The sequence below is a fragment of the Eleutherodactylus coqui genome, chromosome 11 (assembly GCF_035609145.1).
Source record: "Eleutherodactylus coqui strain aEleCoq1 chromosome 11, aEleCoq1.hap1, whole genome shotgun sequence".
In the NCBI taxonomy this organism is placed as follows: domain Eukaryota; kingdom Metazoa; phylum Chordata; class Amphibia; order Anura; family Eleutherodactylidae; genus Eleutherodactylus; species Eleutherodactylus coqui.
Window position 1 is genome coordinate 84,546,939 of NC_089847.1, and position 13,726 is coordinate 84,560,664.

The 13,726-nt window shown below is 42.6% G+C and overlaps 1 protein-coding gene across 8 annotated transcripts in view; it reads left to right on the forward strand.

Annotated features, from left to right (window-relative positions):
• The window catches only part of CHRM1 (cholinergic receptor muscarinic 1), a 151,457-nt gene extending 140,750 nt beyond the window's left edge, over window positions 1-10,707 (forward strand). For 4 of the 8 annotated variants that reach the window (XM_066582868.1, XM_066582866.1, XM_066582873.1 and 1 more), the window contains 2 exons: window positions 7,197-8,837; window positions 10,249-10,707. In XM_066582868.1, coding sequence (XP_066438965.1) covers window positions 7,268-8,833 — 1,566 coding nt within the window. In that variant the 5' untranslated portion in view covers window positions 7,197-7,267 and the 3' untranslated portion in view covers window positions 8,834-8,837; window positions 10,249-10,707. The other 4 variants (XM_066582872.1, XM_066582867.1, XM_066582871.1 and 1 more) reach the window with 4 other exon arrangements.
• The last annotated feature ends 3,019 nt before the right edge of the window (window positions 10,708-13,726 follow it).

Consider the following 13,726-nt stretch of genomic DNA (forward strand, 5'->3'; position numbering starts at 1 on the left):
GGATGCCACTTAACCCATTGTGAGCTGCAGTTTAATGTTAGTCAGCTAGTAATTAACCCTTGCACTGCATAGTATAGTTTAACACCTACAAAGACACCAGACTACAACATATCAGCTTTAAAACATTGACCCTATTTCCTTGACGATGATGGATGAATAATTTAACCAGCCAGGACTCTCATAGGTTTTACAGCTCATACAGGAATAGTTTTATGAAACACAAACGCGTTTTTTTGATCTCTACTGAGTAGTTATGTATTGGAACATTTCCATACTGTTTCTATTTTAATTCTTCGAATAGTTTGTCCTAAAAAAAATAATTGATGTCTTTATGGTCAAATCTTCATTGTCTTCATGTATGGATGCAGGTCAAGGAATTTCTGAGTTATATACAGATTTCGGGTTTGTGAGAAGGGTGTTTTCATATGATATTCATGGTTACTTGATGCTATAAAAAAAAATCTTGTTATTTGTATAGCGCTAACTTATTCCGCAGTAACTTATTTACTAGCCCCCACCAAGCTGGATATTCATTTTACTGACCTCAGAAGGATAGAAGGCTGAGTCTACCTTGAGCCTGCTACCTGAACCACGTGAGGATTGAACTCGCAACCTTCAGGTCGTAAGTGAGAGTTTAGGACTGCATTTCTGCTGCCTTAGCGCTCTGTTTTCTGCTGCATACTTGCCACACAGATCTGATTTTAAAATATCTCATCTTAGAGGGAACTTGTCAGGTTAGAAATGCAGTCCAATCTGCGGATGACATGGTATAGAGCTGGATGTGCTGAGCAGATTGATGTACGTATTTGTAGGAAAAGATTCAGTAGAGCTAGTAATTAATGGACGTGACCCTCTACTCTGAGGAGTCCAGTGGGCGGTCCTACTTAGCGATTGACAGTCTTCCCTGTATGAGTCTACATATCAATAAGTTATTCTTCCCTGCTCTTTTTATTATTATTAATGTTGCCACAATGAGAGATTATAGAGTTTATGACTACTGATTATCTTATTATACTGCTGTGATGTGTGACTTTGATGAATGCTGTGCTGTTTCTTTTAATGTGCAGCCCCTTTTATTGTAATGGAGGGCAATGGCACGTGACATGGTAAACTAGGCATGTGCTAGTAGGTATGCCATTGTGCTAACGACAGCCTTGGACCAGTAGCTTCCCCTGCAGAGCACGATGACGTCAAAGTCCAGTAAGGAGTGAGTAGAAGAAAGCCGTTTTGTTGTGATGTTCCCGTATGTGATGTATTTTGATCTCGAGAAGATTATTCAACCAGTGACCAATATTGTAGTCCTCATTGCTACATAGTGTCGAGCCATCAATTAGGGAGGATATATCCCCAATACTAAAACGGAATACTGACTATCGCCCAGCTCAGCTCTCACTGACCCAACTGTTGATAGAGACCAGACTTTACACATAGAGGATTAGCTGTGGATCAGTAAGTAGGACCACCCACTGGACTCCTCAGATCATAATGAGCAGAGGATCAAATATAAATTACTACTTCTACTGAATCTGTCCCCACAAATGTGTACATCAAGCTGCTGAGTTTCTCCTGCTTTATACCAAGCTGCGCTTAGATTGGATTGCATTTTCAATGTGACAAGCATATTTTAAGTAGAAGAATATGTATGTCAGCGCCTCTTACTCAAAGAGATGGGATAAATGCAGTGAGTATTAGTTTGTACACACCTGGTGCTCAGTGGAATTCTCAAGACCGAGAATCCACTGGCACCCGATATCCACGAAGGCTTTTCAACCACCCTGGGTTCCTAATCCAGATAACTGGAGAGACATCCTCGAGATACAGCCCACTCCTGCGGCTGTATAATCAACGCATAGAGTACAGATAATGGAAAAATCCCCGTGCTCCGGAACCCCTTGGGATCAATAGTAGACTCTCCGGTCCGTGGTAATACTTTTATTCTACGACGCGTTTCGGCAATACAAATTTTGCTCTTCTCAAGCATATGACAAACGTTTGTCATATGCTTGAGAAGGGCGAAATTTGTATTGCCGAAACGCGTTGCATAATAAAAGTATTACCACAGACCGGACAGTCTACTGTTGATCCCAAGGGGTTCCGGAGCACGGGGATTTTTCCATTATCTGTACTCTAAGCATCTTTTAAGGGAAGTTCTTAAATGACAGGCCTTGTAATAGGTCAAGCTGTTGCTTTCGCAGGCTAAGGAGAAAACAACTATAAAGCCGCCTTCACACAGGGCAGGATCCACTGTGGAATCTCTGCTGGCGGAATCATTGCAGAAATTCTGCAGAGTTTTCAGTACGAGCCAAATAGAGGGGACTTTTAAAAAAAAACCTTTAAGCCTCATGTCCACAGGCGGATCGAATTTGTGGGAGCCTACAGCGGAGTCTGACCCTGCCCGTGACCTAGGACCCTGCTCGTGACCTAAGACCCTAGACACCCATGTATCCCTGTGGGCAGCTTGATTTGCGGATCCTTTACGCGGGTGCCTCGTGTAGATTCCGCTAATCAAACCCACCCGTCGACATTGGGCCTTAGGTCCTATTCACACGGGCATATATTGGCTGGGTTTTCACTCCCCGGCCGATATACGCTGCCCCTCTGATGCATTAGTTTACAATACATTAGTGCACAGGGGCGTATCTCTGCAGTGTAAAAGCGCCTAGTCGGGCGCTTTAACGTCGGCAACAGCAGCTGCATTGACTTCTATGGGAGACAATGACAGCTGCAAGAAAACGGAGATGCTGCTGTTTGCAATGGGAGGGGCGCCCCGTCCCACTCCTCCCATTGAAAACAGTAGAGAGGGGTAGGAGCTCAGCACTCTAGCAGAGAGCCGGCGAGGGTAGCGTATATTGGCAGGCCGTTTTCACTGCCGGACAATATATGCTCGTATGAATAAGCCTTTACATAGCGCCGATATTTTCCAGTTTTTATAAAAATTCTAATTCTACAGCAAGTCTATTTATTCTGTGCAACTGCGCTGCAGAATTTAACCCTCCTAATACAAGGATTGAATTCTGGAACTGTTCTGTGAGCGAAAACATTGCCAAATCCATAGTGTTTAGGTACAGATTTGGTCAGTGCAGAATTTTTGCGGAATTGCAGCGGGTATTCCGTTGCGGAATGTCTGCAGTGATTCCACCACATGAGGTCGGCCTAACAGTTACAATCTTGGAGATGCAGCAAAGGCTCCTGGCGTAATAAGGGTTAATCATGCGGCCACATAGGGGTTGAGTGATGCAATGCTTTATAGATTTGAGTGTTGTAGTTACAGGCGGCTTGCGTGCCTGTCTTGTGTACACCTGTCTCGTATCACTGTTTGCCCCAAGATCACCTGTTTACCCACAGACTTGAAGGGGGAGGACGGGGAGTGGAGAATTAGCAGGAGCTTTGCAGTGCACTTCATAACCCCTTCCTTGCTAGGATCCCATAGAGGTGTCACCTTAACTAACTTGAAGAGGAGGAGTTGTTCCGTCAAGGTACTGAGATACTGGGGAAGTGAGTTACCTTTATGTACAGCAACAGATGGCCTTGACAGAAAAGAATAATCACTGCAATTGCCACATCATCCCTTTAAAGTGTGATTATGAAAGCGGCTTCACTATGACTGTACAGGAAATATTCTGCATATTTCTAGATCAGCCAGAGGAGCCCTATAATGTATATCAAGGGAGATGATATGGAGATACAAAACAAGTCTGTCCATGTAGCTGCTGCCCTGCCTAATCCATGCAGATAGAAGACAGACATATGGGCCTCACCCCATGATCCATGGAAATACTATGGTATGCCCGGATAATGCTGGGAAGCCTTTTATAATATATAACTAGACTTTAGTCAGGGAATGGCTTATTATTCCTGGTCTGCGGAAACTAAGTAGTAGACCCTGCTGTGCCATTCATCGCTTTCAGCAGGGAGGTTTTCTATTTTCAATGGCTTCTGCTGGCATAAACCAGTGAGACCAGTGCAAAAACCTTAATAGCTATGGGAAAGTAAGGTCTGTGGTTTTTATTTGCGCCTTCCATAAAAGTTTGGCCTAAGGTGTCTGGCGCTTTATAAATTGTCTTCCTTTTCCTTTAAGCATATATCGCGTTGCTCTATCACGTATCTAAAAAGACCTTGGTAACATTTCTCCATTGCATCTCAATTAGGGTCTATAGAAAGAGAGTCAATGCAGATAGATAGAATCACATGCCACTTCGATGGGCTGCAATACTAAATACGGTCATGGACAAGACCGCTGCTTTTTCTGAAGGCCCTTTTTTCTGATCTTAGACAACTTCTTTCATTCTCAGTGGTTGGGGTTACTTGGACAATGTATGAAGGTAAATAGATAAACTTTTGCTTTCAGTATAGTCTGATTTTCTGGTAATTAGCTAGTTATATCCATTTAGGAGCTATCTCTATTTTCGTTTTACATTGTTGCACTTTTAAAGTGTACAGTTTATTATAAAGTATGGGCAAATGCTTCTTTGTAATCTTAATTGCTCTGCTGACAGCAAACAGAGATCTTGAAAATTGGAAGGAAGTGACTGATAAAACGTATTGGGAGCTTGCATAACTTTTGCAGAAAGATCATTTGATTTTATGTTAACCAGTAATACTCCTCTGTTATGTTGGAAATGTCCTTTCTTCAGGCTGCATAGACTAGAGCAGGGAGGGCTGAGTAGATTGATATGTAGCTTTCTGGGATTGATCTACACTTGTGCTCATTCTGGCTATAGGAGACTCAGGCTGCTTCACATCTGCGTCGGGGATTCTGCTAGCTGCTCTGTTCGGGGAGCACGAAAAGGGAATCCTCGCAGCCGAACAGTTCCATCTCTGGATGGAACTAAACAGCACCAGGTGGACCCCGTTGACTATAATGGGGTCCACCCACTTTCCGCCCAGCTGCCCAGCGAAAGAAGAAGCGCCGCATGCATTACAAGGAAGGTTGTCCATTACTGAGTAGGACCGCCTACTGGACTCCTAAACTGGGAAGGAGCAGTGGATTAGATCAGTAAATTATACGTTTTAAATGTGACAGGTTCCTTTTAAAGGGCTTGTCTCACAACAGATCTTAGCCATCAGGCTGGATGCACTCAGCCTTATTTGCATACCTTTTTGTACACGCAAAATTTGCTTGGGCAATACGCCGAGAATAGAGCCCATTGATCTCAATGGGTTCGTTCATATGTACATATTTCGCGTGCGCATTTGGTCGTGCAAAAAATACGCAACATGCTCTATTTTCTTGCAAATTCATGCAGGGAAAGAGAACATATTGAACTCATTACACCTATTGGTGATTCCAATGGCTGAGAGCATTTTTGTGTGTTGCTTTGCGCACACGAAAAAGTAGAGTAAAAAGCACACTTTCACGTGAGAATATGCAGCGCCCATTCCACAGAAGTGCAGCACAAATATGTGCATAAATATGCATATGTTCGAGTGAATTCGGCATCATGCAGACACACGAGCCGCAGATCAGTTCTGAAATGAATGAAGCGGGTGGCCATGCATGCGCACCATAGCTCTATTTAATGGGGCCTGAGGAAATAGGCAAGTTGAATATCTCCTGCAGCACCATTGAAGTAAATAGAGGGCTGGTACACATGTACGGCCACACACTGCATTGACTTTTGGACTGAACCACGGCTAGGACGTTTGCATGGTAGGCACAACCTGTTGCGAGGCAACCCATTTAAGCTTTATTTACATAAAACCCCACCACATTGATATCCATAGGATATGCCATAAATGTCTTATTACTGGGGGTCAATGGGATGAGAAAGGGTCTCTAATGTGGAGCCAAAAGGCGGTGACAACAGATAAAGAGTTGTGCATCTCTTTCGTTGCCTCAGCCTCATTTTGGTATTGTATTTGTCCAGTAATTGAACAACCACCAATCAGACATTTATTCTATATACTATGGGTTATAATATAAGTATATCTGGTATGAAAACCATCTGAGAAGAGAACAATAGTATATCATTGTTTCACTATTATAGATTGCATGCTCCTTGGGACAGTATTATAAGACATTGAGGTTTGTTGAGTGTTAGTGGTGTCTGCCTTGCGAAGGATCCAGTACCAAGGACTATGATACATCTGTGTATCATAGGGTCTGTTTAGATCTGCCGATTTCTCGTTGGAATGGGTGAGCGATGTCAGAGTTCGCTTGGGCAGCCTATTTATACAGGCAGATATATGGTTGGCTCGGTCAAACGAGAAATTATTTGGTCGTTCTCCTTCACTGTGGAAGAGAAGGACTGAGCAGTCGGTATTTAAATCAAACGATTAGTGAACGAGCCAATGATGATTTTTATGTCTGTATGAAATAAATGAACGAAAAATGATAATCGCGTTTGAATGATAATTATTCCGTGTAAAAGGGCCTTTAGACTGTAGGGGATGTAGCTATATAAAAATCCATCAATAATAACAATGTTGCCAGTGTAGCGAGATTCACATAACTATCTAGAATATAAATAGAGCAGAGGCCAGAAACGTGTTGCTGGATATCAGGACAATTAGGTCAAATTACTCGTAGGTAAAGTAATGAAGTAATTAAAATAACTTGATGTAATGAGTTACAGGGATGGAGCACTACGTAGACGGAGGAGAAGGAGTGCAGGTGTAGGTAGAGGAGCTGCTACAGAAGAGGAGCTGGAGTTTTGGTAACATATGGTTTATTCTAAAAATCTTTCCCTCTCTGTAATCTCTTTCTTTCACTTCCTCCTTTTAATCATTTTACTTTTGTGAAATCTAAACCTGTCCAACCACTTCTCTCTCCTTTACTTTAAGTAACCCAGGAGGGGGGAGGGCGGGGGTCCGTCCTTCACTAACACAACTTTTATTCCTCCAGCCATCAACAACAGAAATCAGAAATCCGGCTTTGTTTAGTTACAGATTAGAGACACAGGTGGAGACGGCGGAGGAACTAGAAATAGAAGAATAAAAAAGACATTTAGGATTAGAAAATGAGGAGGTATGACAGACAGAGCTCCAGGTGAACCCACGCCACCTCAGTGTAGTGTCAGGTGCAGCCGGCGGTAGTAGCAACGTGCTGCAACCTTCTATACCATTCCTGTAACTGTGCTAGCCTGTTGACAGTAGAAGACTTCTAGTCACTTCTGTACTGTATTGTTCCAAAAACTTTTTATATTGGCAATGATTGCCCTTCTGTCATTGATTCTTATTTTCTCTTGTACTTGCAGGTTACAGTGGATAAAGGGTTAACATACTTTGGTTATAGGGGACCGTACCCCTGCTTCCCTCCAAATCTTTCATGCTAGCCCTGCATCAGAATGCTGGGCAAGAATCGATGACCGACTGGCTTCTAACCATGAACAATTCTACTATTGATCCGTTGACCCCTAATGCTACACAGCATCCATACCCTGACCCCTTTGGAGGCCATGCTCTGTGGGAGGTGGTGCTCATTGCCCTCACGACAGGAATCCTTTCTCTCATTACCGTAGTGGGAAACATTTTGGTTCTCTTGGCCTTCAAAGTCAACAGTGACCTGAAAACTGTCAACAACTACTTCTTACTCAGCTTAGCGTGCGCGGATGTCGTCATCGGGGCATTGTCAATGAACTTGTACACAACCTACATTATAATGGGACGTTGGGCACTTGGCAGTATTTCCTGTGACCTGTGGCTGGCACTAGATTATGTCACAAGTAACGCTTCTGTGATGAACCTGCTGATTATAAGCTTCGACCGCTATTTTTCAATTACCCGTCCGTTGACATATAGGGCTAAGAGAACACCAAGAAGAGCAGCTATTATGATTGGACTGGCATGGATTATATCATTTATATTATGGGCACCTGCTATATTGTGCTGGCAGTATATTGTTGGTGAAAGAACAGTAGAACCTGACGCATGCTACATCCAGTTTTTGTCACAGCCTATTATTACATTTGGCACTGCCATTGCTGCCTTTTACTTGCCAGTAACTATCATGATTATACTGTACTGGAGGATCTACAGAGAAACGGAGAACAGAAGCAGAGAACTGGCTTGCTTGCAAGGCTCAGAGACCGACAACATTGTCCGACCCTTGGGGAGTGTCCGAAGTGGTAGCAGCAGTGGGATGGGAGAAGCGGTAAGATTGTCCAGACCACATATAGCAGTGCCAAGGGTCAGGAAAGCATGCTGTTTTCCAGGTAAACTTGCGACCAGCCCATCACTCAGAAGCTATCCTCAACACAGAAGTAACGGGAGCTGGAATACTATGGAAGACGCCGCTTCTGCAGACTCCCTCTCGTCTTCTTCTGATGGAGATGACCATCCATATGAGATGAAAAGCATCTGCTCAGCCGTCATACGACTACCGATGGTCAGCACTGTGGTCGCCACACCTCCAGCCTCTCATGGGTCCAATGACACCCTTGGGCAAGGGAATTTAGAGAATGAAGCCAATGGAGGAAAGCGTGAGGCATCTAGGAAATCATCCCGAACCCAGGCCACAGCTCTGCCATCAACAGTTATTAAAGCTAAAGTGGAAAAAACCCGTCATGGAAAGAGGAAAAGCAATTCCCTCATCAAGGAAAAGAAAGCTGCAAGGACATTAAGTGCTATATTGCTTGCTTTTATTTTGACGTGGACTCCTTACAATATCATGGTGCTAGTGTCCACATTCTGTAAGGACTGTATTCCAAAAACATTGTGGGAGCTGGGTTACTGGCTATGCTATGTTAACAGTACTGTCAACCCCATGTGTTATGCACTCTGCAACCGCTCATTCAGGCGTACTTTTAAAATGCTTCTACTTTGTCGATGGGACAAGCGGAAATGGAGGACACATAGGCACACAGCAGCTTTCTTCAGGACCCCCTCACAGTGAATGGGTGGGTAACAAGATTAACATAATTGTTTATTTTCATGTTATGAGTTTATTTGAGCATGCAAATTGTCCATCACCAGTAATTTATATCTTAAGGTTTTCAAAGAATACTAAGATCCCATATCATACTGTAATACTGAGAGCTCATTCCTCCCTTTCAGGTAATTCTTCCTATCTTCTAGTCTAAATGTAGAAAGAATGCAATACAATGGAACAGAATGCTCTCAGTGTTACTGGTATTATGTGCAGAGCACATGTGGGGGCGGGACAGGAAGTCTGTGCAGATTATCTTCAGCCAGTAGCTGCAGAGCAGGAAGTGATGTCAGAGAAAGGATCAGCATTTTGGTAACTCCTCCTATATAGCTCATTAATATACAGTAGTTATTGCCTGTAGCGTTAAAGGGGTTGTTTTGGATTTCAGGCATTTTTTCTATCTATGACTTATCCTTAGGATAGGTCATAAATGATCAACAGGGGTCCGCTGCTTGGAATTCCCATTGATCAGTTTATTCTGGGCACCGCTGTCAGTAAAGACAGCACAGGAAGCAGATTGCACCATTAGTACTGCAGTGACCCAGGTTGGTAGTACAGGAGAAGCTCTAATGGAGATCAATAGGAGCTGTGCCTGCACTACCAAACTGGGCCACTGCGGTACAGGTGGCACAATATGCTTCTTCCGCTGTCCATACTGACAGTGGTACCTGGACTCAGCTGATCAGTGGGGATCCCAATCAGTTGACCCCTGCTGATTATCCTGAGGATAGGTCATTGTAGAAGAATTATTAGAGGTAGGGGGTACTGCAACCTCCTTCAATGCCCCCTAGTTTGTGTGGTCATCTCTCATGAATCAGTTCTAGGGCCCATTCATTCTAGACACTTATGGAGTCACAACCACAGAAACCCCCTATAATTTCCTTCCTAATGTCTAGCATTGAGCATGGCTCGAACATCATCAAGCTGATTTTATTTGTCAGCCTTACAATATAAGGGCCTATGTATACGGTATAGCCACATGGGCAATGCACAGACTTTGAATGTCAGTAAATGGAGTCACTACAGCTCCATATAATGGTGCCTCTACGAGGCTATATATTCTACCCAATAAGACATGTTTCTTGGATAGAGTTCCTACATAATTTGGTATGTGTTAGGATATGCCACAATCTTCTCATTCATATACAGAATCGGAGGCACATGGTGGTACAATTTGGGCACATACCAGTATATGGACTCTGTGTTATGAAACTGTATAATTGTGATCTGTAATACAGCCATGTTTATAGACCGCAAAGCACAATGTTACATAGAAAACACCTTCATACGCTGCTTCACAAAGTATCATGGAGTTAGAGAATATACAGTACAACAGGTATGTCTTAAGCTCTTACCCTAATCATGTATTTTTTCGCCCTCAGGACACAACTTATCCTGTCAGACACAAGTTCTGCAAAAAGGACCTAAGACAACATGGAGTCCCTTGCATGTGTGGCTAAGTGGGACTGCAAAGAACACGCTATCCCTGTGATGAAAATAGGGACGGAGAAGGAAAACAACAATGGAGTAACCCCTTTAACAGGGACTCGATAACTGATCCATTTGAACTTTTCCTAGATGACGTCTGACTGTCTTGGGCTTTAACACGTCTTGTACATGTTATTCTGACCTATGGGAAGGAGGGGGATTTAGGGAAGGCCGGTCTATATGTTCCAGGGGTAATATTCCATTTTCATACTTATGGGATATCCCTGCTGTGCCAAACCAAACAAAAAGGCAGGCCAAAGAACATGGTAAGGTTTTCTATTGTTTACAAACAGAGTTTTACGGGGAAGGGCTGTATATTTATTCTGATTTCAAGTAAATAAAAAATGGATATTACAAAAAGTGCCCGTTATGGCCTGCGCCATTTCTTCTGCCTTCATTCGTTCATGGTGACTTGGAGCTCCTATGGTTGTAATTTGAAGTCATGGATCCCTTTGTCATAGTGGAGTCCTCAGCTAATTGTTTCTTCACTTCTTGCAGAGTTAGGGCTCTCATCCAGACGGCCATGATATAGCCACATTTTACCATCTGTATTATGGCTGCAAGACGTAAACAGATCACTGTAGATCACTTATAGTCATCTAAGTTCGGTTTACTTAGAGAATGAAGGGGACATAAAATGGACAATAATATAGTACTGCATTACAGTTTTCTAAATAAGGTCTTACATGTAACTTATAGTCAAAGTTAGTTTCTTCACGGTTCTGGTTTTCTCTGGTAAAAAAAAATCAACTGTTTCAGACTGATGGAAATCCATTTGGTCACTTAGAAAATACATAAGGCATAGTAGAAGTGTCTATGTGTCAACTCTGCAATGGTTATTGTAAAAGTTACCGAAAGTTTGATTAGGTATGTAACCCGGATAAGCCTACTAAGGTAAGAAGTGGCACACCCGTATGAGAGCCAACATGGGCCATAGGAATTAGTGATACAAATGTCTATGCTTATGGTATCTATTTATGGATTTCACTTGGGCTCAACTCATGGAATAACTAATTATTTAATTACTATAACACAGCAGTGATGCCTCAAGCTACAATGTTTTCAACATACAATGGTCTTCCCGGTATATGACACAAAAATGTCTTCAGATCAGACTCTTTGTATTAATTAAATTGCTTTATATTTATTTATCACCAAGTCCCAAAATGATCCAATTTACTAGAAGATGACCCGTGTTTTAATATATAAGATATGAATGTAATGTACTCTACTTTCTAACGGCAGATTTTAGATATCAAGTACTATTTTCTCTTATTTAGTTGTATATCTGTGATTTTAACAGAGCATTTTCTATATCAAGTGATTACATAGTAGTTAAACTGGTGGCGGGTCACACCGCACATGCCTGAGGAAGGGGACGTCCCCTGGAAATATTGGTGCTACTACTGGTGTACAACTGCGCTATATTTCCAGCCTCCAAGCTCATCTTCATGTGGACTTTTAATAAAGTCGATCATTTTGGCACTTGGATGATTATATCCGATGATGAGATAAATATATATAAGGCTAATTTCACACGGGCGAATGTGATGTTGGGCTGTTAAACTCGGCCCGATATTGCACTCCGGAATGTGTGATTTCCCCATGGATGTGAGGCGTTTTTTTGTCAAAAGCGCTTCCCATCACTTCATGGCACATTGAAAACATTGAAAACAATGAGCGATGCATTTCAAGGGAATAGATAGGACATGCTATGGGTTTTTTTTCCTGCACTCCAATGCAGAAAAAAAATTGCTCATGTATATGTCTCCATTCAAATGAATGGGGTTCATGCCAGATATTGGTGCAATATTTGTGCGTCTCTCAATACACAAACCTTGCAAGGTTTACTGGGTCGTGTGAAAGTGGCCTGAAGCAATCTGATAAGTACAAAGTGTTTGCTGTTTATGTCTAATGCTTCCCCAAAAATAAGACCAACCCTGAAAATAAGCCCTACCCTGATTTTTCGTGATTATCGTGGAGGCTTGAAATATTAGTCCTATCCCGAAAATAAGCCCTAGCTGCATTACATTAAAAAAAAGAAATACATTACCTAGGAGGTACGATCCAGGTCCCTCCCTCCAGGTGCTTTATGGAGCTCCGACGCGCTTTTTGCAGTCCCCAGCCGCCCACAGAATATTACTTCCAAGAAGGATTGGTTCTCAAGCTCTGCTCAGCTAATCAATGCAGCGCTCTATGAACCAATGCGATGGCTGTGATTGGTTCATTGAGCGCTGCATTGATTGGCTGAGCAGCAGTCGAGGAACCAATCACAGCCACCTCGTTGGGTAGGCGGGCTTTATGAATTAGTCAATCAATGCTGCTGCTCAGTGCGTCGGAGCTCCGGAGAGACGTGGAAGGGACCTGAGCTAAGCCTGCTAGGTAAGTATAATAAGACATCTCCCAAAACTAAGATCTAGTGCCTCTTTTGGGGCAAAAATTAATATAAGACAGGGTCATATTTTCGGGAAATACTGTAGTTTTATATCCTACATGGAATGTAAAGGAAGTGCCAAAAGAAGTGGAGCTATTCACAGAGGACGGAATATTCTGTAAGAGTGTTGCGGAATAATCAGCACCAAAATCCACACTGCTAACATGTATCTTGCTGCAGAAACAAAAATTTAGATATGTGGATATTGGTGTGGAATTCCAAGATGGCATATTCCATAACACTGTTGCGGAATACTCTGCCCCTTGTGAAAGCACCCTAAGACGTCCAATTTGGTGTGGCTATATGTGTCAGATAGTAAAAAAATAAATATTATTTCCAAGGTGCTGCAAGCCCAGAGTACGCCACCATTATACAAGGAGTGTGTCAGTATAATCAAAAGAGAACGCAGGAAAACTGGGCAACTGGGCAAAAAGCCCTTTTCACAAATGGCATTTGAGACCAGGAATATACTCTTTACGGGGCAACAGAACCAGCACATATGACGTGTTTCGGGGACAGAGCCCCTTCCTCAGAATGGATGGATGGAATGTTACCTTGGGGTTCTATGAGCTGCACAAAGAAATGTTCATTGTTCTGTGGCCGTCATCTGAGTGCAACTTGCACAATAATCTCCGACTTTTTGACAACCGTAAACTACTCCCCTATATGTTTTGTAAAACTTATTGTAAGATACAAAAGAGCTCTTAAACTGCGGATTACTGCACTACTAACAGGAACATCAAATATGTAAAGGACAAAGTAAAAGCATTTCAAATAAATATGTGATGCCTTATCGGCCAACAATACTAGGACGCACTCGACCATGTTATGGAGTATATAGCTTAATTCATCATGAAGGCTTCTATCATCACAACAGTGTAGTTACCAGGCAGCTCAAAAACAAAGGATCAGCAGTAGAATGAGAGGAACTAAAGTCC